This window comes from Alexandromys fortis, unplaced genomic scaffold, assembly GCF_014885135.2.
Source record: "Alexandromys fortis isolate MF-2015 unplaced genomic scaffold, M_Fortis_MF-2015_v1.1 scaffold_3, whole genome shotgun sequence".
NCBI classification, from domain to species: domain Eukaryota; kingdom Metazoa; phylum Chordata; class Mammalia; order Rodentia; family Cricetidae; genus Alexandromys; species Alexandromys fortis.
This window is the reverse complement of record NW_026067909.1, coordinates 30579636-30607300: the sequence shown is the minus strand read 5'-3', so window position 1 is coordinate 30607300 and position 27665 is coordinate 30579636. Positions and strand designations below refer to the sequence as shown.

Genomic DNA, 27665 nt, shown 5'->3' with positions numbered 1-27665 from the left:
CCATCAGCATCACTATTGTCACCACCACCCTCCACACCATCACCATGACCATCATTGTTTCTTCACCTTTATTTGGAAACCGGAAGAGGAATGATAGCTTCTCCTCTTTGGAGTCTTATTGTCCAGATGGCTGAGGATTAGGAAGCCCAGATACCCTTCTCAAAATTGAACTAGAAAGTGAATGCATCCCACGCTGAAATTTCAGAAGCATCAATCACCCCAGTAGAAGGCTGTGTCTGGCAAGCAGTGGTAGGAACCAGGACTCTGTAAGTGAGAAGAGCTACTTTAGAACTGCTCTCTTCTGGAATCCCAGGAAATAAATACTGATAAGAGTTGTGAGCTGAAGTAAGGGGACCTGTGCCTCTGGTGCATGAGCCAACACCGTCAGTCAACGATTCTGGTGTCTCAGTCGGTGTTGGATGTCTGTCCTGACATGAATAGCCCTGACCTGTTCAGCTGGAGCAACCTTTTAAACTCTTATCCCGAAATTACTTACATATATGGGAAGGGGTCAGCGTCCCAGTGAAGAGTCCCCAGTGTGTTTGTCAGATTTGTCGGAACTCCTGAGTTCACGTGCATAGGGTGCTGCCGAGAGTCCCAGACTTTGTTCTGGCTGCTGGTTGCTTTGGAGAAGTAACTTTGCTTGTCCAGGATACCACACTTAGTTTATGAGCAAGTATTCCTATGAGAAAATCTAAGCAAACAAAAAACATGACTTTGTCTCTTCTTCCAATTTAATTAATTTAAGTGTTTAAAGATACTTTTGACTAGAGTATATGGCCAGTTTATGCCAGTATAATACGTATATTAGTCTAGTGACTTAGATATTCCTGAACAAGCTACCATGTACAAACATCCTATCATGTTGGGGAAATTGACCCGTCGAGACTTAAGTTTTACCAGGCAGACTATACTTATATAATTATTACAATAGGAAGCATTCAGAGAGACACAGTCTTGAGCATAGCAGGAGAGTTGAAAGTGGAAGAGGGCTCCAGAAGGAGTGTGTTCAAAGACTACTTGTCCTGAGTCCCAGCCGCTGCCGGGGAGCTAACATGTCTTCTTCTCCCAGGAGTGGATCTCGACTCACTGCGCCAGATTAAGCTCCAGAGGCCCATGCGCATGCTGACAGAGGTCAGGCACTTCTTGTCTTCTGGAGGGGATGTCAACGAGAAGAATGAAGATGGAGTGACCTTGGTAAGTGCATGTATTTGTCTCAGAAGTCATTTACACAGGGAATTGACGTTGGTTATAGAACATGTAATTAGATACAGTTTACTGTTCAAGGGGTGTTTATCATAAAACAATACACATGTACTCTTTGACAATACCTTTGAAAACACAAATAAATGAGAAGGAAATGCAAAATATTTATACCATGGCCCAGAGAATGAGAGCCTATGCATGCGTGTGGACCTGTTTTCTTCACCCGTTTCTACAGATGCCAGTCTTACAGGTTTTAAACAGATTGTATGTGCTATTTTGTCAATGTGTCTTTTGAGATGGAACTTTGAAAAAGACTTTCATTTGGGTTCTACATGAAGCAAACCATGGGGTACTTTTTTAATTAATTCACTTTATAAGCTCAATAAAAGTCCTGTCATTACATCTTATTGGGATCAGAAACAGTGCAGTATCTTGTCCGTACAGTGGCTATGGGACTGAAGAGGGGGCTCAGCGTGGAGGGAGGGGTACTTGTTACTTTTGAGAGAACTGGCACTCAGTTCCCAGCGCCACTTGCTAGCATTAAAATATCGTTTGGTTTTATTGATGGGGGAGAGTTCAGAGGGGGTCACGAGGTCTCAGGTCACCCACCCATGTGATGGAGAGGACATCAGACAAATAGAAATGGCAGCCACCCAAAGGGGGTGGAGCAAGGAAGGTGAGATCAGTTGGGGGTGGGCTGGGGCTCTTGGCCATCTCAGAGGAGACGCTGGTTAGTTTGAATATTGGAATCGGGAACCTGAAATCAGAAAAGGAACTTTTGAGCATGGATAGCGGTGACAGTGTTGACCCTGGTGAAGGGTTTGAGACAGAGCCACAGGGGTGAGGGAGATCCCAGACCAGGAAGGCAAGCAGACAGTGTGGCTGGAGGAGATGGTGGAAGAGAAAAGGAGGCGGCGGCCTAGAGCAGGCTGAGAGGTGACTGCTGGGCTTAGTTACCTTGGGTGTGGTCTTCTGAAGGACAGCTGGTGGGCAGAAGGCGGACTGGGGTGGCATAGTCAATTAGCGATTCACTTGTTGCCCTGAGAAGACAAATAGCCACACTATAGAAGCACAAGAGAGCCTGGATACAATGCACTAGGCAGCAGGGCAATTCTGTTTTTGAAAAATCACTGTATAGGCTCCTGCTCCAAGCCCGTTAAGAGCCAGAGAGCACCCTGATGGAAGATTGCGTGCAAACCTGTTTACAGCAATCATTTTAATCTCTTCGGTGTTGATGTTATTTGTGATTTTGCTTTTTATTGAACGGAGAGCATGAAAGGTGTAAATGATTTCCTGTAATAACTCAGTCTCGTGGGAGCTGTCTGTGAGGTTTGAACAAGAAAGCAGCAACGGACAAAAGTCTAAGAAGCTGTCAAAAAATCATGGCCACTAACAGGGGTCTGTTCAGAGTGATTCCTGAGTCTGACTGGGATCCTTGGTTTGTTGATGCCTGTCCTTGCGGTGGTTTTTGTTCTATGAGGTGTGTGGTGCTTTTATATCTATTGTTAGACATCACGATAAGAAAACACCTTTGTGTACAGATTGATTTCTTATATTGAATTGGAATGCCAGTTGTGGTTCAAAATGAGGCGTAATTTCTCACGGTTACATGGATGTGCACAGACTATGACCAAACATCCAGTTGCAGTGAGCTATCACAGCGAGCGGGTTTTGTGCCGTTTCTCCCTCATTTATTAGAATGTTGAACAGAATAGCCAAATATGTCCTTTAGAAATGTCTGTTAATTTAGATAATTATTCTTTATAAAAATTAGATAATACTTCAGAAAAGAGTATACTTTTTAAAGAAATGGTGAGTGTGTGTGTGCGCGTGTGTGTGTGTGTGTGTGTGTGTGTGTGTGTGTGTTTATGTGCACGGAGGCCAGCAGAGGGCATCAGATCCCCAGATCAAGAGTTACAGGCAGGTGAGAGCAGGGTGGGTGCTGGAAACCAAGCCCAAGCCCTCTGCAAGAGCAGGAAACCCTCTAACGCACTAAGCATCTCTCCAGGCCTCACACATTTGTACATGCTGTGTTCTATAGAATATAAAAAACAAATTTTGTGGTTTGAGTGCATAAATTTTCCTTGAAGATCTCACTGTAATCATTGGCTATATAGTTCTAAGGCTCAGATTCTTTCTCTGTTTTTATTGGTGTTTCTTTGTTTTGTGGATTGTTACTGGTTTGTACATTTTATTTTTTAATTGAAAATAGATTTTTTTCATACGATATATTATGATTATGGTTCTCCTCCCTCAGCCCCTCCCAGATCCTCCCCACTTTCTACCCACCCAAACCCACACCATTTCTCTCAGTCTCTCTCTCTCTCTCTCTCTCTCTCATTAGAATACAAAGAAGCATCTAAAAGGATATTATTAGTATTATTATTATTGATAATATAATCTAAAGAGAATCAGGATAGTACAAAGCAAGCCTACAGTTTTTAAAAGCAATGAAAAAGCGCTATATTTTAGACAGAGATTCGATATCACATCTGACAACTGAGATATGAGCGACTTACACAAAGTAACAACATTATGTACCTGTGTTTTTCTATATTTTATACTGTCATGTTTCAGATCCAGTGCTTAATTAAGTGGCTCTGTCTAAACTATTGAACAAACACTGTTGGCGAGACTACTGTTTTACAAAGGTAGAATAACAGACATGCCCATGTTTCAGCTGCACATGGCCTGCGCTAGTGGCTACAAGGAGGTGGTGGTGCTTATCCTGGAGCACGGTGGGGACCTCAACCGGGTGGATGACGGGTACTGGACACCGCTGCATTTAGCAGCCAAATACGGCCAGGTAATGTGGTTTCCCAAATCCTTTCTGAAATATTGTTAGCAATTTTTTAATAAAAACTTCATATTTAATTTTGATTTGCTTTTAATTTATATGCTAATCATATATATATATATATTTGACTCCTAGAGGTGTCACCCTACTATACAAACAATTTAATAAGGAATAATATTTGCTTTCCCAAGGGTACACGAAATTTCCCCCTCCTTTGAGCCTGTCGTCACTGCTGAACTCGCTGGAGAAGCACTCAGAGTAGGGTTAACGCCGTTTTCATATTGCAGTGTGGCGAGCCAATTATGCAAGGCTCCTAGAGTTCAGTTTGCTTTTACAGTTAGTAAATCTAAAGTCAAATTACATTTTATGTCCCATTTCACTCTGCAACTACTCTTCATTTTAATGAATAAATGATGTTGGATTAACGACATTGTGCTGCTGTGGCCAATTACACAAGAAAAGCACCTTTGGTGATGAGAAAGTTGTTTTGGTTCAGATTTTAGAGGGGTCAGTCCATAGCTGCTCAGATCTATGCACTTGGAATACAGTGGCAGCAGAAGTGTTTGACACCAGGACATCGACACCGTATGTGGTTTAACCACCTGTTCCAACTCCATAAGCAAACTGAAGAAATGTTGGAAGATGCTACTCTCTGACTTAAAATTTAGGTCCAACCAAAAAGGATGGGAAAATTGATAAAACCAAATTTTTATCCTCTCATATTGGTATGCCAGTTTGTGACATTTTAGCAGAGAGATGTATTTCCAGATTTGCTGCCTTCCAGGAGTGGCTCCGGAACACATTGTTGGCAGTGAATTGATCATTTCCCCGGGAAAGGCTGACCGTTCATTTTCTAAGGAAAGCATACCAGCCTGGAAGCCGGCTGCTGTCCTTAGGAGTAACAACACTTCCCACCCAGGGTGTCCAAGCTTGCTGCTGCACTAGGCATGCGGTCTTGACATGGCAGTGGTGACACCCCATGATCAGACAGACCCTCAGGTGCTAACGTGTGAGGCGACAGGCTTCAGCCGCTGGCTGCTCTACCGACCTCCTAGCCCATCTGCTCACAGGCGTGCTTCCTTGGTGGCAGTGGGCGTGAAGAGCATGTCAGCAGTGCTTTCGAAGAAATGAATTTTTTTCTTCAATAGATGTTGAAGAGGAAGGCAATGCTCTTGTCTGAAACTCCTTTCCAGAGCAATGTGCTTCCTTTACTGCTGGGAGAGCAATTGCTTTGAAACATTTTAGCGAGCTGCCTTGCTCAATTGCTCCTCGGTTTCTAAGACATTCTGTCTGGGTGCAGTTTTACTCCAAACTATTTTAAAGTCAGCAATTCAGCTTAAATCTCTTTGTACAGAAAACTTATTTTTCCACGTTATCGCTAGTTAGACATTAACCAAAACCAAATAGAATTTGCATTCTAGAACCAGATGTTCGTTGTTACTTCACACATGTGTATAATGTATTTTGATTGCATTCATCGATCCCTTCTCTCCTCTCGTCCTCCTTTCTGCTTTCATTAGGGTTGCTCAATATTAATTAAGGAATGCATGTTAATTTGTTACTTACAGGAGAATGGGTGGGGTTTATCTACCGGGGCTCCAGAACCTATCAGTGAACACATTACTGATGACAATGCTCCTCCCCCGCATTGTGGCCATCACTAACTGCTATAGCTCCTCGTGGAGGAGGCGGTCTCTAGTGTTAGTGAGATGTTGTCCCCGCTCCTCTCAGACTCCTGTATAAATCGTTCCAGAATTACATTTTATGCTCCCTCGTGGTTTAACTGAGCTCACAGAAGACTGAAATTATAAACAGTGATTCAAGACATCCTTGTTCTAGGCATGAGTCAACTGAGAGTTCATTCACTGCCTGCTACTCTAGGTTGACGGTGAACTGTACCCCCACCAGCTGTGCATTGAGGCTGGGGGCACTAATAGAAGGTTCTGGAACCTTTAAAATATGATTCCTAGTTGGAGGAAATAGGTCACTAGAGATTGGGGAGAGAAAGAAGAAAGTGCTCCGTCTCAGCATTTATTGGAGAAGCTTCTTCCTGTGTCCTGTCTGCCACGTGTTCCCAGTGGAGTATGATGTGCCCTAGCTCACAGAGCACAGCCACCATAGGCTGAAACTCAGACACAGCGAGCCCAGGGAAATCCTGCCTGCTCCAAGTTTCCTTACTTAGATGTTGGTTACAGGGACACAAAAAGAACGCTAATACGGCGAGTTGGTACCAAGAGTCGGGTGATTGCTGTAGCCACAACATAGTGTGAGGCCCTCAAGCCCTTGGGACTGCTTTGGGATAGAAGTCTAGAAAATGACTAGAGAAAGACTAAAAGACAAGCGTTTCATGTGAGATTCTGGTGGGTGCTCAGAAGACCAGAATGCCAAGAGAAATGTGGACACTATAGACTGGGGCTCACCTATGTTCTGGCTAAGAATTTGACCACATTTTGCATGAGTCTGGAAACGTTGAGTAAGGTTGAATTTAAGGTTTAATTATGCTTTAATTTAACTCAGAAAAAGGCAGATGTGGTTTCACATATCCAATAAATAAATGAATCTTAGTAAATCCTGACTACTTGGATGATTCTAGTATGTACAGGGAAGCAAGGAGAAGGGTAGACACTCAGACAACAGAATTTCATTTGCTGGGTCACAGACTGTGCAATGTGGTGCTAGCAAGGCTGTTGACTGCATTCTGTAAGCATATAAGTAAGGGTAATGACAAAGACATACAAGTCCATGACAGTGGTCAGGGCTGGGAAAGTGGGGTCAGGTTAGAGAAATGCACAGAGATACACTTAATGACGTTCTTTTAAACATTCGCTGGGCCAGCTATATGGCTCAGTGGGTAAAATGCTTTCCCTGCAGTCCGGATGACCTGAATTTGATTCCTAGAACTCATGTGGAAAGAGAGAACTGGCTCCTGAATGTTGTTCTCTGACCTACACACACACACACACACACACACACACACACACACACACACACACATCACTAATAAAAAATAAAAGTGGAAAAACAGCTTTTGTTTAAAGAATGCCTTTTTAGTATTATGTAGGTCCATAGATACTTTTCACATATTTTATATATTTGCTCCTGCATTTATTAATCACTCACTAGTAATCGTGGCACTAGGAGCTGAGCCTATCTCAACCATGCTGAGCAAATACTCCACCACTGAGGCACATTCCTGCCCCTGACTCTTCTGTCTTATTTATGTAAGGATGTTTCCCTGTCTGTGCATTACAACTGTTGGTTTGTAATGCCATGTGCAGCGTGATGACCGATGTGTGGTGCCAATGAGCCAAGACATGGCTGGTTGGCTAAAGCAAATGAAACCAAACACCCAGCCATAAGTGATCTCTCAACAGCATCAAAAGGGACTGTAAATGTATCATATGTCCTATTTAGACCCTCAGAAGTTAAACCCCACTTGCTAAATATTTTTCCCTAATGTGTAAATTCTGAAGTAGTTTTATTGCATGTGTATTCAGAGAAAAACCTGGGGAACACCAGAAAGAATATTATCCTCGGTCTCCTGCCATGTCAGGTGCCTTGCAAGAGCAGCAACCATGGACCCTGGGTGATTCCTGATCCATTGGTGCCTTGGGTGTTTACTGATGATCCTCAGTGCCCTAGATATTTGTTGATGGTCTGCAGCAATCTGGATATTTAGTGATGGTCCTTAGCCCTGGCTATTTGCTGATGGGAGCATCCTTGGTATTTGCTAATGTGTTCTCAGTATCCTGTGTACTTACTGATGGGTCCTGCATGGTAGTTCTAATTAAAATTGTCTTTCTGCTGCAGACTGCTCTGGTGAAACTCCTTCTGTCACACCAGGCAAACCCCCACCTTGTGAACTGCAATGGGGAAAAGCCGTCAGGTGAGTTGGAGCATGCTGGGAGCTTCTTCATCTTTTGACATGGACCCTGTTCATCCATCACTGGGGCAGCAGGAAATAAGAGTGGACATTCAGACACCCACAGCTCCAGCAGGGTTCACTTCCTTTGTGTTGTGGGAGGCTGATAGCGGTAGGTGAAGCCGGGCTGCCATCACCTTCCTTTTACATAACTTTTACCCTTTGAACCCCACACCCCTGTCACTCCAAAATCTATTTGATTGTTGTTTAACTTCTTTCTTTATTGATAGCTATTCACTTATTCTAATATTTATTACAGTAATGATTTTGTCTGTGAATATTTAGACTTAAACAAAAATCAATAGCCTGATGCTCACTTTGATTCACAAACTCTTGACTTGTTATTTCAGAAGTGTGAACACTTCTGAAGATTTCTATAATCCCTACTGTCACTAATACGCTCCTATATCTAATGCTCTTAGTTTTGTAGTTTTTAAAATTCAACTACTGCTAATCATTAATTTTATTATTATTGATAATTGTACCATATTCATGGGAGAATTTAAAATAACAGAGAAATGTCCAGCATCAGAAAAATATAAGAAAGTTTAGTGGTAAAAAAATATCTTTAAAACAAAATAATTTTTTTCCCTTTTAGCTGGGCCCTTTCGAAATTAAATACCCTTCATGTTTCTATTCTTCTAATCACTTCTAGGAGTGAGTGTAAACCGGGGCGAGGGACTTACTCTCTTCCATATTTTATTGGCATTAAATCCCACTGATTGCTGTTGATTGCTCTGTTGTATCTGCTAAAATAAACCAAAGGTCTTAACAACATGAGGGGGCATTGCTTGGTAGCCTTCAGCTTTAGGGTTAAGCTAATGTTGATGAGGGTCTAATCTCTTAGCATGAACTGAAACTGGTTTTAGTTAATTTAGGTCGTTAAAACTAATCACAAGAACTAAAAGGATAGCAGGTGTATGGTGTCTACTTGTAATCCCAGCGTTGGAGGCTGAAACTTGGGTCAGCTGTGAGCCTAGGGCCAACCTGGGCCGTGCGTTGAATACACAGCAAGACTCTGTCTTCAAGAAAATCAAATAAAATGAAACAATAACCAAAAAAAAAAAATAAGAAGAAAAGAAAAGACAAAAAAGTGTAACCTTTTTTGGTTTTGTGTCTTGTCTGTTGGTCCTATCAGGAGATTTCATGACCAAATGCCCACACTCAGCATCTTCATCACATAAAGGAGATAAGACTGAGCCTTGATCTCAGGGCTGCCCATCCTACCATCCTTCTCTTTTTCTCATTGTAGGTCTAGTGTCTTACACAACTAGTTCCCAATGGCAGTAGGTTCTCAAGGGCCCAATGAATGATCCTGCTTCTGGCCTAGCTCTAACCCCAGCCCCTTCCATGCAGTCAGAAAGACTCAGCTTGCCTTCTACATGTGGTCCGTGCAAAGTCTGCTATCTTCCCAGTTTCTTGTTTATAGAATCTTTGCAATGAGAGAGACACAGCACTGGGCTCGCCGTGGACTCTCAATAAATGTGTGTTCATTAAATAAAGGTGTCCTTTCCTTAATGCGCTTGACCCATCTGGAAAAAGAGTCAGCCAGATAAATACAATGCCATATCAAAGACGCCAATGGGGCACTCTTGTGGTGGCTGTGAAAGCCACCATGAATGCCATGTTAAATTCTTTGTGTTTTCCCATGGCATGAATTTGGGAGAGCACAGTAAACAATGGCCATGGTAGTCTGTAGTTCAGTTTATAGGTACACTAGAAATGCAGTTTCCGAAAGAGGTGGCCAAAGTCTCTTCTCCCTCCCCACACCCACCCTTCCATCCTAGGCCAGTCATGACAGAATACTGTCAGTCACATCATCCCCTATTGGCTAAGTCCCTTGGACAAGCCCATAAAGCCACATGCCTCATATGTATAGACAGTGATGGCCACCAGGCTTAGTGAGGATGGGGGAGCGGCTGCCTCTGCTGGGCTCTCAGCTGGTGTGACTGCAAACCCTTTTCCAAGATCACCAGGTCTCACTGGCAGTCATTGCTGCTTATACATTTGAATGATGGCTATCTATACTGCATGTACTGCATGGTGGCTAAAGACCCACCATGACCTACACTTCCAACAAAGCCCGAGAAGGTCATGACAAGCTGCTGGAAGCACCGGGGGTAGCTAGAGTTCGCCTCCACTCCCGGAGTGCGCACACATATCCTTTCAAGCTCAGCTTCCCTGTGACCTTTCATTTACCCATCACCATCCTCTGTACAGTCTCTTTATATTTAATAATTTCATGTGTAATTAAATGCATCCTTAACAGGTGGCAGGACAGTCTTGAACAATATCAGGGCTGAGATATTTTTTCTCAACCCTAAACGTTTGCTTTCTCTTGATCGACTTGGTGTGTTGTTTGACCCATCCCCAATTCACGCACGTCTGCGTTACTGAATGTTAGAGGAGGTCACTTGTTGGTTACTGGCTGCTCAGCCCTGAAATAATCACACAGAAACTATATTGATGAAATCCCTCCTTGGCCCATTAGCTCTAACTTCTTATTGGCTAACTCTTACCTCTTAATTTAACCCATTTCTAGTAATCTGCATATCACCACGTGGCTGTGGCTTATCAGTATGATTCCAACCCGTGTCTGTCTCTGGCAGTGCTACATGGGGTCTCCCTTGCCCCTGCCTTCTTTCTCCCAGCATTCAGTTTAGTTTTCCTCACCTACCTAACTTCTGCCCTGCTAGAGGTCCAAAGCAGTTTCTTTATTCATTAATGGTATTCACCACATACAGAGGGAAATCCCACATCAACTGAGAGGAAATTCTGCTCTGTTCCTCACTGCCTGTGTCTGACATCTCCACCATGTCTCTAGACGTCACTGCCCATGCCTGACATGCTCACTGTGTCTCTAGACTTCATTGCCCATGTCTGACATCCTCACCATGTCTCTAGACTTCATTGCTCATGTCTGACATCCTCACCATGTCTCTAGACGTCACTGCCCATGCCTGACATGCTCACTGTGTCTTGTAGATGTTGCTGCCTCCGAGTTTATTGAGGAAATGCTGCTTAAAGCTGAAATTGCCTGGGAAGAAAAGATGAAAGAATCTCCATCTGTCCCTAGCTTAGCACAGGAGGAGCTGTACGATGAGATCCTTCACGACCTCCCACATCTCTCCAATAAGCTGTAAGTGCTTTCATCCCGTTGGGTTGCAGTAGCTGGATGGTCCTTTGAAGGCCAGCTGCTTCCGCCTCTCCTCTCCACTCCCCCACCATTGCATAGACAGAAGTGTCTGGCTCTCAACCCAGAGTGTTGGAAATATTACAGCTCTTTGCCAGCACATTTACCAAAAAGGAGTCAATGGCCAACGATGAGTTCAGCATTCCTAAAGAAATTGGTGGCCTCAGAAGACATCACTGCAAAATTGAACTGTTATATGCCAGTCGTTCTGACAGCAAAGATAGTGTACTAATCGTTCTTCTAGATTTCAGCTAAACTTAATGCAAGCTTTCCAGTGATTATAGTGGTTGACTGTCCTGAAGTAGTAAATGCAAATATACCTTATTTTTCTCCTAAACATAAATGCGATAAAACCACACTATCCAAAAAAAAAAAAAAGTAATGCTTAAAAATGTTGGGTGTGGCAGAGTGAAAATTGCCATTGCATTCAAGGTCTGAAAAATTAATAAACAGTGTGTCTGATAAGAGGCAGCTCACTCTAATTAGTTTACTGGGGGACAGGTGTCCTTTGGACTCATAATGTGATCACCATTTTCTCTTTGAATGCATTGGTTCTCAGCAACATACAAGCAGGCATGAAGGACCCTGGCTAGAGAAAGCAGAAAGCATCCTGACAGTCACCATGACTGGAGAGAGAGGCCAATGGAATGGACTTCGCACGGATAAAGGGTTTCCTGAGAGGATGGAAGTGTGGTGACAGTCAAGACTGGTGGCTGTGACAGTAACCGATTCAGTCTACCTTAGCGTTGTGTTATGCCTTTCAAATATATGGACAGCAAATCAAAAGCAAGGTTGGGGCATCAGCAGCCCATCGGGATGGAGGAAGGGATCATGGGGCCCTGAACAATTAAGAACTCATGGAATATGGAGGAGGAACAGTCATTGCCCTCAGTGATGGACCAAATAGTAAGCTCACCCAGGCTGCAATGGACAGGTCTGGACCGATGGTCTTACAGAGAGTCCTAGGAAAAACAGGGAAAAACGCAGCGTGGATGTGGGAAGGGGGTTCTGCAGGGAAGGCGGGGCACGACAAGGGCAGAGGAGAATAGAATAAGGTTTGTGAGGCAGGAGCAAAATGCCCTAAGGACATGTATGAAAATGTCTAGGAACAGAATTAGTCAATAACAAAAAGATTTTCAAAAGTATGATCAAGATTATGTGGAGAAGGCAAACACGCTCTTTTGCTATCTATAGTTTTTTAGTGCTTTGTTTTATATTAAAGATGAAACAGAATATGCATTTCTAATTGGTGCCTTTCATGATTTTTTTACATTATTGACTAAACAATGGATTAATCTGGGTATGAACTGAACAATCAGTGGCTTGTTTTGTTCTACATGATTAAAATGTAGTTTAATTACATTTTCTTCCCCTCGCATTGCCTTGACTCTGGGAGGAACTGGTAAATAGATGGGCCAGGGTGCAGTTCCCATCTGAGCGCTTTTCCTATTTTTTTTTTTTTTTTTGTAATTTTTGGTTGTAACTTATTTTATCTGGTCATTTCTACCGTAGGGTTATGAATAAATATAACAAGAAGCAAATTTGTATGACCTGACTGGCATTGCATGAAGCTGCTTTTATTATCCTTGCTTTATTGTTAGCCTCGGGGAGGGCTTTTCCTAGCAAACACAGCATTTCAGTTCTTTTTCTTCCCATTCTCGTTGGTAAATTTCTTCTACCAATGTTTCTTTTTTGCACTCAAAGTAAATCTTTCTTGTTGAAGAAAAATTAGAAAGTAGAGAAAGCCACCACACCTTAGCCTTGCGGAAAATGAGCGCCAGGGTGGACAAGCCGGCTGCAAAGGCTTCAGCCAGGGCTGAGCTGGTGGGGAGAGAGAAGCTTCGCTCTGCTCTACCGGAAGCTCGTGCTTCTTGATGCCAGGGAGGAGGATGCTCAGGGTGTGACAGGGACAGGATGTAGATATGATGGCAACCCGGTGAGACCCTGCCATTATTCCCAAAGTCTTCCTGATTACACACTCCCTTCCCCATCAAGGTTAATATGCCAATCATTTATATTTCTATACTGACTAACAGTCAGTGATTGTGTCAAATTCAAAGATGCAATGACAATAGGCGCAGAACATGGGCTGTGCTGACATAAACACAAGAAGTCATTTGGGGGCTTTCGGTTGTGAAAGCTTTAGAAAACTGATGAAAGAAGTTAGCAAAGATTAGAACGGACCAATTGAGAGTTCTTCAGAATGACAAAATCGGCACGGCTAGTGTGCAATCCTCTTCATATCCAGCCATCAGTTACACACATTCATCAAAATCCTGACAGGCATTTCTGTGAAAATTGACAGAGATTCTAGGTTTCACACAAAAATGCTCAGGGCATTGAATAGCGCCCTCCACCAAAGGTATTTATTTATTTATTTATTTATTTATTTATTTATTTATTTATTTATTTATTTTTAAGGCAAACAAAGTTGAATGTCTCGTGTGAGTTAGTAGTGAGGCTTCCTGAGACAGGGCATCCATCAACTCAACACAGTACTATATATCAATGCAACACCCGGGAGAGGCCTGAAATAAGACTCACACACCCATGCCAATTGATGTCTAACCAGCGGATCTAGCTAATTAGTTGAGGAAAGACAGGCTTTTTTCTCAAAAGGGGTGCTGAAACACTCAGGCAGCTGTAAAGGAAGACCCTGAGCTATGATTGCTGGGGAGCCATGTAAACAGGAAGGCACACCCAGGGGACCACAGAGCTAAATATTCCAGAATAAAACCTAAGGAGTGAACCTAGTTCATCTTGGGCTGGGAGGATAATTATTAGGTAAGTCACAAGAACGGAAACCTGAAGAGGAAAAAAAAAATAGACCTCGGTATAGAAAGAAACTGATGAGAATGTATGGAGGGAGAAAAATCCTCAATGTTCATCTGAGAATTTGTATTCAGATGTAGAAATACATTATCTAAAAACAGAGAGCCCTCCCCCGCAGCACAAATGAGTGAAGGATTGAAATCCACACTTTACCAAAGAGACAGTACAAAAGGGCTAAAATAGCCACGCCATTTCTGAGAAAGAATAACGCTGGAACTGTCTCATTCCTGATTTCTAACTGTGCTACAAACCTGCTTATTCAGGTTGAAACTGGGGTGGAAACAGAGAAGCAGGACAGAATAAAGAGCAGAAACAGCTGTGGTCAGCTGGGCCTTCACAGGGACACATAGCAGGGACACACAGCGGCCTCCCTGTGAGTACCTGCGTGCCGAAGGCTGAACAGGTTCTTCACGCCACACCTGTAGAGAAACAAAGCAGACGCTAACGAAGGAGTAAAATGGGGATGAGAGCGCTCAAGACCCCACAAGGAGAACAAGGAAAGGCTCTTTAAAAGGAATCTTCAGATAGGATACAAACAAATGATGTAATTTTTAAAATATCTAATAAAAGATTTGGCATTGTAAACCTCATAAATGATAAAGGATAAATATCTGATATGTGTGAGGAATTCATAGAACTCTGTAGCAAATAACAACAAAACAAAAATAATAAAACATGCAGTTTTTAAAAACAGGCCAAAGCCTTTAATATTTCCCAAGGAAGACATACCAGCCAAGAGTCTTTAGGGAAGTATGTAGCACCACTGACCTCAGATGAATGGAAGTCAGAACTGCAGAGAGATAAGCCCGTACAGCTGTGAGGAGAGCTGCAGCCACATTGGAAGGAAGAGACAGAGGCAGTTCTGGGCAATGGAGGGGAAGGAGACTTGGTTCAGGCTTGGTTATAGAAAACTGTAGAAATTGCTCAGAAAGTTCATATTCACCTGCCTTGTGATGCGGGAACCCCACTCCCTGGTCTAAACCTGAAAGTTGAGACCCTGAGGACCCATCTAGACCCAGTGTTCATATCAGTGTTTGTAAATGGAGGTTTCTCTGTCCCTCCCTGTCCCGCAGTCACTTCTAAATAACCACTCAGAGTCTTGATATTTATTAAAAGCTACTTGGCCTATAGTTCAGTCTTATTACTAACTAGCTCTTACACATAAATTAACCCATTTCTATTAATCTATGTATTGCCGCATGGGCATGACTTTTACACAGACACACACATACACACACACACACATACACACACACACACACACACACACACACACCATTGTACTGTATACCTACAATGAATCAGTTTTACTCCATATGAGGTAGATAAACTTGAAGTTTAACAGAATAATTTCAAATAGCTTTAACTAGAATTATTACCACTCCTACACATCACATGACACAACTGTTTGCACACATTCCCCTGATATCAGGGATGTGCATTTCTGCTTGAGTGCTACGGGAAGGGGGATTGTAGTAAAGTGTCACATTGCAAATTATTTTGTGGTGAACATTATGAATTCATGACTTTCTCTCGTAAGTGGACCTTAGAATGAAAGATGATGAAGTAGCTTTTGTTTATTTCTCTGCCTTGTTTGAGCTGTTTGGAAGATACATACTTTTTTTTTTTCTGCTTGTAATATGGCCGCCCTTAACATTTTTTTTTATTCTACTACTTATATTTCAATAAAAACTCAAAATATTGCCCATGGTTCTATATGTTAAATCCTATGCCCATTGTATTTTAACCATGATTCTAATTTTCTTCTTTTGTTTACAAATCCCTTTTCACATTTAAATGCAGTGCCTAGTTCAATTGTGCACGTAGGCTTTTAAATTTTCTATTGATCTTTTTATTACAGTTAAATGTATTTTGGTAAACATTTTCTTTTGGAGTTGAAATGTGTGGAAAATTTTTTTTTTCAGAAGTGAAGCTGAATGAGAGGTGAGATGAAGGGAAACCTTTATCTGTTTCCCGCAGCCTAAAGAACATGTTTTTCATCTGAGTAAACATGCCCTCTGTGGTCTAGTCCCCCGTAGCTTCTGATTGATACAGCAATGTTAGAAGAAAACTAATTGTGGTATTGATTGTTTCTTGTAGCAGTCCCCTGGTGCTACCAATTGCCAAGCAAGACAGTCTGCTGGAAAAAGACATTATGTTCAAAGATACAACAAGGGGTCTGTGCAAGCAGGAGTCTCAGGACTGGCCCCCGGAGAGCAGCCTGGCGAGCAGCCACAGCAGGCCAGAGCAGGTAACCACCGGGCTTCCTTGGGTATTCTGTCAGGCCATGCTCAAAACCTTCTGTGGTCAAAACCTACCGTGCCCAAGGCCGATATCTGCTGTCTTCCGTTCGAAGATGAATTAATGAACACATAGGCTAGAGTTCTGTTTAAAATTCCTGTCAGTGTGGCTATTGTTGTGGTCATTGATAAATACAGCTGCTGTTTAGCTTTAGAGAAGTTTGAGTTTTGCAGTCAGTTACTGGCCTATATCTTATTCTTGCATATGTTCAGGTGTCTTTAATTATTAAGTAGATTTTTTTTCTTTTTTCCAATTATCAAAATGCACATAAATAAGTCAAAGGGGTGCTAAGAGACATTTGTTTTTAAAAGTAGCTATTCTATTGCAACGAGTGTGTGTGTGTGTGTGTGGTGTGTTGTGTGGTGTGTGCATGCACACATGTCCATGTGTGTGTGAACATGTGTGTGTACGTAGTCGCTTAAGACTCAATGCCCAATTTAGGGTGGATTGCTTTGGTGTTTCGGAGTGTTCTAAGCTTGAGAAATACAAATTAATATGTTTTCTTCTTTCATCATGACAGAAATAAGAGATTTTCCTGTGTTTTGTGCTTTGTGAATGGCAGGACTACGCTCGTTCTTGTTCCTAGCTTGGTGTCTTTATTTCAGACTCCTGTCCTTCGTTCAGTTTGCAAACACCCTCCACTCTAGCCTCAGTTTTCTTACTGTGACGAGGATCCTGACAAAGGCAACTTAGTAGACACAAGAGTTTATTTCATCTCCCGGTTCCAAGTATCAGTTATACTTTTCAGAGAAGTCAAGGCAGGAACTCAGACGGCCAGTCACCACGTCACACCACAGTCAAGAACAAAGAGTAAGACATCATTACTGCTTGCTCTCAGCTAACTTCCCTGTCTCTTAAACTGTTCAGGACATTCCCTGCCTAGGGCATGTCACTGACCACAACAGACTGGGTCTTTATACTTCAATTAATAATCAAGACACTCCCCCGAAGACATTTCTACAGACCAGCCTGATCTAGATAATTCCTTGTTAACTCTCTTTGCTGGTAATTCTATGTTGTGTCTCGTAGAGAGTTAAAACTAACTAGGGTGCCCTCTTCTCAGGATTAAACCTTAGTTTAAATTGCTTTAGCTAAATCAAAGAACCAAAAAAAATGTTTGGGAGGAGGCCTTTATTTTGAAGTATTTTTTAACTGGCTCACAGAGTGTGTAGAAGCTGAGATCAGTTAGAGTTACCACTAATGAAGCTTACTCACAGAATCATTATGATGCCATTAGAATCCTCACGTGCCCGGTAGTTAGTGATTATATGTGAGTTATTCTATGCTACCATTAATTTGTCTTCAAGCTATTAAATATCTGTCTTGGCCTGGCAGTAGTACAATAATAAATTCTTATTTAATTAAAGAAGTACAAACTTGGACTATTCTTTCATGTAAATGCTCAAGTTTGAGTCTCTGTGGAGACAAAATTACTCTGTCTAGCAAATTAATAGAGTTAAGTGACCATTTAGCATGCGGTCCCTAGAAGACATAAAGCAGTCTTCAAAGCTAAGATGATTTTACATCCCCACGTCAGCATGTGGGACCTCGTAGGGCGGTTTCTGTGTCCTTGCTGCCATCTCCTATGTATCCTTCATACTCTAATGGTTTTCCTCACCTTGCCTTTTAGGAGGCCATGGTGGGGATTTGTTTTTAACTGACCTGGAGCGCTTACTAAACCCATTAGAGTACCTCCTGCAAGACAGATCACAGACGCTTTGAACAGTGAGCCACTGGATGGTTCTCCATGGAAGAGGCTGTGCTACATAGCTGGCTGGGTTCTGCAGTCACATGCTGTAGGAGAGCCTTGGAAGGAAGACTTTTCAAATCGACAAAGTACACAGTAACAGTTTAGAAACAAACATGGAATGTGGAACATTTGTGAAACTTAAAACCAGTTAGCATCTCTTCTTCTGGGTTCTTGTAAGATGTGGCTTTACCAAATTGTAACTGTGCAAGTGGATACTTAGTGGCATCTACAGTTTCCACAAAAGGCATAGAACAATCTGTGTGTGTGTGTGTGTGTGTGTGTATGTGTGTGTGTGTGTGTGTGTGAAGTCTCTGTAAAGGATTCGTGCCTTTGAAACCTTAGAAGTGAGCATCAGAGCCCTCTTCTGCTGACTTTGTAATCTTGAGGACTACAAAGAGCCACCTGTCCCCTGGACTCTGATGCCATCATGTTAGTCACCCTGTGTTACCGTAAGCAGGCCAAACAGCTCACTGATTCTCCTGTCGGTCTAGTACTTTCCGTGAGAATGTGCCACTGGGGATGAGAATGGGGGACTCTATCTGGATGCAGGGAAGAGCTCACGTGGGCTTTCTGTCAGTATCAGTCATGCTTTCTCAACCGGCAATAGAAACTGGCATGAGCATCTTAGCCTTGTCGTTGGGTATAAGAGAAGTTTTATTGCCTTGATGGAAAGTATGCCTCTTAATTTTTCTTATTTTAATGAATGTTTGGGGTGATTTAAAAATGTATACTAACTTGCATCTAATTTTGTCCTTGTTTTTTTAATTGTTCAACATTCTTGTAATTATACACATGCATACACACACACATGTCTGACTATACATTTATCCACATAACCACATTCATAGTTGTGGATGTATCTATACCATACTTGGGGGGATGCTTGCAAAGACATTTAAAATGATAGGGGCTGGAGAAATAGCCCAGCTGTTCATAGCACTCGCTGCTTCTTCAGAGGACCTAGTTTCTGTTTGCAGCACCCACATCAAGTGGCTCACAGCCATCTGCAACTCCAGTTCCAGGAGGGTCCAGTGACCTCTTCTGACCTCCACAGGCACCTGCATCCATGGTAAAGGTTTCATTTCACATCTTTCCCCATGTAAGGACTTTTTCTTTTTAGAAAAATGTATACTTTTCCATTTTTACTTTTTCTGGATTCCTCTTATATCCAAGGATAAAAATCCCAGTCTATGAGAATAGAATGCAAATAATAATAATATAAAGACAAAAAAACACTTCACTGTTACCATAAAACTTTCAGTTTTTCTAATTTAGTCCTGCATGCCAGTCCTTCTTCTTCACTGTGTTCTCGTGAGGGTTCTATTGCTGCAGTGAAACACCATGCCCAAAAGCAACCTGGGGAGGAAAGGGTTTATTCGGCTTATACTTCTACCTCACTATTCACCACTGAAGGAAGTCAATCAAAGCTGGAGCCTGAAGGCAGGAGCTGATGCAGAGGCCTTGGAGGGGTGCTGCTTCCTGGCTCTCTTCTCATGACTTGCTCAGCCTGCTTTCCTTATAGAACCCAGGAACCAACCCAGAGATGGCACCACTCACAATGGGCTGAGCCCTCCCCCACCAATCACTAATTAAAACAATGACGCACAGGCTTGCCTACAGCCTGATGCTGTGGAGGCATTTTCCCTTTTGAGGTTCCCTCCTCTCTGATGACTTCTAGCTGATGTCAAGTTGATGTAAGACTAACCAGCACCATATGCCAGCCTTGCCCCCTCCCTGTACTCCCTTTGTGGCCCTCCTGTGACCTTTGGTAATTACTAAGTGGGCTTGGCACTTCCACCTTTTACCTTCACCAGCTGCCAACAGGATACTTTAACAAAGTGAAGTCAGTCATGTCGTCCAGCCACTTAGGACCCTGGGCAGCTTTGCAGGAGCCTTGGCACTATGTAGCCATTCCTGGGGTCTTCCGAGATCCACCGCTCCTCCAGCACACCAGCTGCCCTTGCTGCCTCTCACAGCCATGTAGCAGCATCAACAATGGGCGTCCCACGTGTAATCCTGATTCTCCCTTCCATCCTCAACACTCATCCTTCTAAATGATTCCCAGTTTCACCTGAGCACAGCCCTAAAGGAGACCGATCTAAATTACCACGGAGCAAACTTTCTCAGAGATCTGCTTTCTTCTGTGTACTTTCTGCACTTGTGATTTTTTATTTATGTCTTTGCTTCTCCCTCCAGTAATCTCGAGAACACATTGAGATGAAAGATAGCATAACTTCTCTCCCTCTCTCTCTCTCTCTCTCTCTCTCTCTCTCTCTCTCTCTCTCTCTCTCTCTCTCTCTCTCTCTCTGTCTGTCTCTGTCTGTCTATCTTTGTATCTAACTGTGAACACAAAGCCTGTCAGAGAGTAGATAAGCTAGAAACCTTGTGAACTACTACCACATCTCTTCCTGGAGCTGATCATCACCATCCCGGGCTGGGCTGCCTTTCCATCCCTTGCTGTTTGTTGTACAGTGGTAACCAGCCCAACTCCTAAACTACCAACTCTGATAGTTAATCTTTGTTATCAGCTGAATGGGATTGGAAATCACCTAGGAGACAAACCTCAGGGTGTGTCTGTGAGGGTGTTTTGGAGAGGTTTAGCTGGGGAGAGAAGCTCCACCTTGAACAGGACCCCTCCCTGTTCCCTAATCGTCAACCCTGCCAAGTATTTGAATTGAGCCTGTCTCTGTCCTACCCTAGAAGGTCTCACCACAGTGTTCCCTGTTCCTGCTCTCCTTTTCCCAAATACATCCTAGCAAACCTTCAGCTCTCTCAGCCATTTGCACTAAGATTTTATTTAGCAATAGACCAGCTGGTAATGTCCACACTTGCCCACCAGCCTCCCTCCTTCCAGGGTATCCCTCAGGAAAGTTGTCAGAGTGGTTGTTGACATGAGCCCCCTTGAGGTGTGTAACTTAGCACACCTATGCTACACCTTAGCCTCAGAGCTAACACTAGGCCAACTTCTCCACCCAAGTTGAGTGTGTGAGTCTTAGGGACAGGTGGCTGGTGGTTGGAAATTTAGAGGCCAGGCATATTGTACAGATTGGTTCTGAGAGTAAATATGCTTCTGTTAGAATATTGTGTTTCGTGTAGAGAAATGGATTGATGTCCAAGCACCCCACCCATGGTATCTTCTTAGAGGGTTATGTAACACTCTGCCCTCCTGAGCTCTGAGATGCCCAGGACAGTCTCTTCTCCTGCTGTCCATGTACTTGGGCAAGACGCAGCCTGAGAGACATGAGAGAAAGATTTCATCTTGTTATGTATTCTCTAGCTTTGGAGAAATAGTTCTAAATTTAGTGGCTTAAGATGTGTATTGATTTTCACTCTGTAGATACCTGATAAGCAGTGATAATTATATTTAAATTATTCAACAAAGGAACACATAGTAAATAATACAGATATGAAATTCAAGGAGACCCAGGGCTGCAGAAAAAGGCACAGAAAGCACAAACACGTTTGCTTTCGTCTAAGGTTTCCTGTGTTTGTTCCCAGCTCCCAGGGCCCTTCACAGATTTTCCTTCTGTCACTGCCCACGCTTGACATGAGAAAGTCAAAGCTGCTCTTTCCTATGCATCGTGTCTACTGTAAGAGCATGTTTTGTGCCTATTAGACTAAGCGTACGTATGTCTCACTTGGAGATCGCTGATTTTCACCTAATTAAGAGACCACATTCATCTAGATTTATTTGAAATATTTATTTTGAAATAACTCGTTTGAGATAATCATTGAAATGTTGCTCGGTTTGAAAGGTAGAAGGTGCCATTTTTCTTCCTGACAGTTACCTAATCTCACAGATACCTTAATCTTAAAGTTAATGCAAAACAGAATAAAAATCACAAGCCCCAAATCTGGGTTCTACCCTGAAGATCTGACCCTGTCCTGTAAGAAGGCAGAAGTTGACCCCCTTGCCTTTCTATGCTCCAAACAGTCTCATGGGATTAGCTTTGGAAGCTACAAATACTTGAATTCATCAGCTAAGCTCTTCAAGGATGTGGAACAAACAGATCTGACTTTAAAGTTTCGGGAGCACAAGATGCCATGTAGTGTGTGTGTGTGTGTGTGTGTGTGTGTGTGTGTGTGTGTGTGCGCGTGCACACACACGTGCACATACACACGTATGTCACTTATAAATGTGTAGTACAAATTCTTATCTGAATAACTTTGTCTTCCTTGAACCATTGTTAATCCCAGGATGGGAAGAGAAAGACCACTGACCCAAATCATCATGGCCAAATTACATCAGGCAAGCAGCTAATGAAAGCATTTTTTATTCATGTACACAGGCTGCCTCCCCCTCAGGTGGGCTTGGAGAGATCAGCCCTGGATGTGAGAAAGATGAGGCTGTTACAGCTCAGGGGTAGGGGGTTTCCAAATGGGGAATTTGGCGGGCAAAGTAGGCAGGGTTACGGAAGCAGAACCTAATCATGACAAGTTAGTCCCTCCTGAAACACAGACATGGCTGCAAGGGGGGCATAGCAAGGCAGTTATAGTCATAACTAGGTCGTCATAGGTGGTCTTATAGCTTATTGAAACAAAGGTAGTGTTGCATAATGGCTATAAACAACTTTTTAAAACAAAGACACGATTGCCATTCCTGGAACAGAGAGTACAGCACCATTCGTAGTTAATGTGTGAGTGGGGCATAGCCCAATCCTTGAGAAACAGGTTTAATCATAAGCAGGAATGAACCTTGTTTTTCTTTACTATAAAATGACTTTAGAGCCTAAGATGGAGGCAGACTCGTTCTTCACCCTCCTACCTTTGAACAATGTAGTTTTACTCACACGGTCTCAGGAGTTTGAGGGGTTTCTGAAACTGGAACCTGCACCCATGAAGAACTAATCAGAAAGTGACTAAAGCTGACCAGCTCGGTCATTGCTCCATCCCACAGGTCCAGCTCATGCCTCCAGCTCCCAGCGATGACCTGGCCACACTCAGTGAGCTTAATGACAGCAGCCTGCTGTATGAAATCCAGAAGCGCTTTGGGAATGACCAGATCCATGTAAGTACCCACAGAACTGTGATGCCCCGCTGTGTCCCACTGACGTCGGGAGCCCCTCTGACTCTGGTGATGATTCTGTCACGTTCAGCACAGTTCCAGATTTCAGAGTTGAGTGTAAGCTGGTACCTATTAGCCTGTTAGATCAGATGCCGGTCAGCTCTCCCAGCATCCTTCAGTACTCTGGGCATTTTTCATCCTGTACCCTACCCTCAACCTCTCCCTCCCAGGAACTGGACTCCCCTTCCCTCCCCACTGTAAGTCTCGGCCATTTTGGCTTTACAGTTCTCTTGGCTTCCTGGTCCTACCTGCTTCTCCTGGGCTCCCATGTTGCACTTCTGCCCCTCTCTCCTTTCATGGTCTGGATTTAGTCTGCTGGTCATGTTCAGCCTGGACTCTTCCCTCTCCTCGCTTTCTTTCCTACATCTACAGTAAAAATCTTCTCTAGACCTGTTTCATTTGTTCCTTCACTGTGCACTCTCCTGTTGTCCTGACGGAGCGGGAGATCTCTCCAGGGCCAGCAAGATCTGTAGCTGAGCTGCCTGTCTGACCTCTGCCTGCCTCTGAGAGACTTTCACTTTCCCACTTAGGGAAAGGAAAAGGAGAGGCTCTAGCATGGTCAGTGGTTAGTGCAGCCTCTAGCTGCCCAGTGGGCAGCCTGTTGACAGCTCCCAGTCCTCAGGAAGTATCTCTCTGTGCAGTAAACTTGTGTGCAAGATTTTTGTATCCTGGTAAGGAATACAAAAAATACTATTTAAATGGAGAAGGAATTAAAAGTGGTTCTTACTTTTTTTCTGTATGTTACTTTTTCTAATACTGGTAACAGTGTAGACGACCTGCACATAAGTCTCACAATCCACCTCCTTCCCTCCCCTCCTCCCCGCTCCCACTTGCTGGCTGATTTTGTTCTCTTCCTCTCACTGAGCCCTGGACAATTCAGTCAGAATGCCTGGGGAGATCTCTGATTATGCAGGAATCTGTCACATTCCCTGATAACACCCATTTAGTCCTAATCTACTGAGAATCTGATTAAGTCATTTTCATGTAAATGCGAAGACTGAGATTTCCCTACAAGCAACGAATTTTCAGACAGGTCCTGATTAACCTGTGAAGCTGCAGCACAGCCTGGCAAGGCTTCAGTCCACTGCCTGCCACACAAAATATACTTGAAATCAAGCATGTGCATCACAGTAGTCGGAACTGCCATTAGCATAAGTGGTTACACCTGATTGTGATTGTGTCGGGCTCTATTACTCCCTGGAGCTTTTGGGAAGTATTTCTTATTTTCATTTTTTTAAAACTTGTTTCATTTTTGTAGTACCAAGGACTATAAATATACAGTCTTATGCATTCTAGGCAAGTTCTGTACCATTGATCTACATCCCTGGCCATTTCCTCACTCTTTAGCTTAAGAAAGATCTTGATAATTGTCCAGACTGGACTGGAACTCAACAGCTTAGGATGGACTTGACCGTTTAATCCTCCTGCCTCAGCCTCTGGAAGGCTTTATGCCACCAAATCCGTGCAAAGACCGGGTTGGTTTTGTTCCTTAATTCCTTCCTACTTGTGCAGTTGCTTTGTGTATTAAGTATCTACTCACCCCATCCACACTATGGTCCACACCAGCGGGGTCTTGCTTGGATCCTGAGTGTGTAACTTTCAGTCAGACATTAGGTTGGGGAATTTCCACAAGTCTGCCACAGTGGGAAGTTCCCGAACTCTTCAAACAGAATGGCTTGCCGGTGATGAGGCATGAGCTTGCCAGAAAATGCACAGAACAAGAACAATACTTGTCTGGAATAATGATTGTCCACCGTACCAGAGAGACCAGAACACACATCAGGTCCTTCATGGACTGCAGAGAAGCCAGCCAGTGGTAGTCTCTGAATAGAAACTAATGGGTCTGGAGGCTCACAAGGAAACAGCCTGCAAAGTCAATGCAGAAACCCCTGGTACTTCTGGCTCGCCCAGAAAAGACAGTGCTAGACAAACCAGAGCAAGGAAATCCTGACAGCCCTAGGGTCTCTCATGACCCATCTCCCCACCTTCTGCCTATGCAATTTCTGCTCAGGGGGCCCCAGGTCAGGTGGCAGAACCTCCCCAAGGAGCACTTCAGTGGGAGGTCAAATGGCTCAGAGCACCCTGTCCTAGACTCACCAACTAAAGGCTCACACATGGCACCTGGGGTTGTGCTTTAGGATGCCTGCTCGGTGCTGGAAGAGAAATCCAGAGCGATGAGAAAGTGACTCCTTAGGACAGAGCCCTGAGGGGCGCACGTGTCCACAGCTGAGAAAACCCTTTGCTGCAGAGCAGTGGCCATGGTCCACTTTCTCAGAGTGCCCTCTTCAGTTCTGACGGTTTATATAGCATCACATTTGATGTCTTTGTCATAATGTCGGATCATATTTCTGTTGATCCCATTTTGCCTGTTTCAACATACATTTCAAGGAGGATCTCAAGTTCCTGTAAGAATTATCCCAATACGAAACTCTCTCACAGCGGAGTGTGGATTTGGGGTGCCCAGTCTTGATCCTGAATAACAGATGGTAGATCTCCATCGAGAAACACTTGCTGACGTTAAAAATCTTAATCTCGCCTACACTGCAAGCAGTTCCCATTTATTCTCCAGTGCTAACACCTAAGCTGCCTTAGCTGGTTCCCAGTGTTCAGTGAGACACTGCGTCCAAAGCTTCCCACCTTCACACTGTATCACTCACATCCTCTAAGTTTAAACAACCCTTCTGTGTTTAACGTAGAGGATAAGCCTCTCCTGTCTCTAGCAATGCTTTCTGAGTGAATCATTGGTCAGAGCAGTAATTATGTCAATTTCTCTTCTGCTCATTCCAATAAGCAAAACTGGGAAATCTCTGCTTGTCCTGGGGAGCCCCAGTTCCTTCTTCGCACTCTTTGTTTCAGACACTTGGTGGTAGATTGATTTATTAGGGAAGCACAGAACTGCTGTCTCTTCCTGAGTGCTGTGTCAGTTTCTCATTATGAAATACCTACCTTTCAGTCCCCAGTGTTGCAGCCCAAGCTACATCTCTGTGGGGTGATGCTGTATAGCCAGCTTTTTTGTTTCTCTTTAAAAGAATAAAGAAAGATATACATTGAACAACAGCAACAGAAAAGCTGGCTGTACAGCCAGCCAAATTGTCCTGGTCTTCCTTTCAGTGACATTTTTCTCTGAAGTAGCAGCATCCACCATTTTCACCCAGTTCTGCAGCTTTGTCTTTTAGCTGCAGTATTTGGACCATGTGTGTTTGTTGTCATTGCAGACATATATGTACTTAAATCTGCATTTATAATATCTAGTCCATTTATTCCTAAGCCTTTATATCTCATTACTTCAACTTTGTTAATGAAATATTTGATTTTGAACTTTACTAACACTTTGTCTTTTTTTTTACTCTATAGTAGCATAAAATTTACTACCCCCACTTTCCTCTTGCTGTGAGCTTGTTTATTTTACTTCTATATGTTTATCCAGACTGATTTTCACAAAATCTCTTTGCAGTAAATTCTTAGAATCTAACCATTCACTACTTGTGTTTCATGGAACAAACCTAAATGCTTCATTTAATTTGTATATGAATCTTATATTTCCGAAGAATGTTTGGGTCAATTAAAATACTAGAATATGACTTTTATTGATTCACTATGTTTCCCACAATGGTTTCCAAATTATACAATTTTAAATGATTCTATCCATGTGATTCATGAACTGTTTGCATCTTTTTGACAGACTTTTATCGGGGACATCTTCTTGCTTGTTAACCCATTCAAAGAACTCCCAATTTACTCCACTATGGTGAGTATAACACCCCAAATACCATTTTAGAGTGGCATTCATGGGGCGTACACATTTGTGTTCGGTGACATAAAAACTAAAGGAATAACAAATCAAAACAAAATTTCTGAGATTTGTTCTCCCTTGATTTAGCATGATGGTCTCATTAATGTATTATTCTGAGGCAACTTGGGAAATCAAAGTTACTTTACCAAGGTGTCTTTTACATTTAAATAGTAACTGTTCTAATGATGCTTACCAGACAGAATAAACAATGCAGTATCTTTCCCTGCATCCTTGGCTGATTTGCTATCATTTGGGTGAGATCCCCATCTCAACACCTGGTTTCCTGCTGAGGTTCTCTCAGGTTAGAGGAGTGGAGATGGGAAGTAAGATGAGTTCAGGGAGTTTCCCAAAGTCACCGGGCAGTGTCACCATGAGACCATTCAACACAGAGATGAATTGCTGTGCAGAGTCATCCTAGCTCACCTGAAATCACAGTGTGATTTACAGTAGTGAAGGGTAAAAACCATGCGAATAGCTCCCTGGATTTTATGCATCTCCATACCTGCTTCAACTGTAAAACAGGACCCACAAGCAGCAGGTGCCTGGCAAAGAGGAGCTGTGGAATAAATGTACATTCCTGACATCCATAGCGAGGTGGAGAAAGAGTAACGGAAGGGATGAAGGAGGGAGGGAAAGAGGAAGGGAGGGAGGGAGGGAGGGAAAGAAACAGAAGGAGGGAGAGAAAAAGCATTCTTCCTGGTCCAGAAGGAATTGCACAATTCCTACAGACATGGCTCTTGAAAGCAGGGCAGCTGCTCTCCACCGCCTTCTCCCTCCTCACCAAGGACCAAGGTGTGCCACTCCAT

The 27665-nt window shown here is 43.1% G+C and overlaps 1 protein-coding gene across 1 annotated transcript in view; it reads left to right on the top strand.

The window, feature by feature from the left end:
* Positions 1-27665, top strand: part of Myo16 (myosin XVI) — a 297006-nt gene that overhangs the window by 37185 nt on the left and 232156 nt on the right. Inside the window, exons 5-11 of the mRNA XM_050136512.1 lie at positions 1073-1197; positions 3887-4012; positions 7814-7889; positions 10911-11064; positions 16051-16201; positions 22899-23009; positions 26749-26814. Of these exons, the coding sequence (XP_049992469.1) occupies positions 1073-1197; positions 3887-4012; positions 7814-7889; positions 10911-11064; positions 16051-16201; positions 22899-23009; positions 26749-26814 (809 nt within the window). The remainder of the gene's footprint in view (positions 1-1072; positions 1198-3886; positions 4013-7813; positions 7890-10910; positions 11065-16050; positions 16202-22898; positions 23010-26748; positions 26815-27665) is intronic.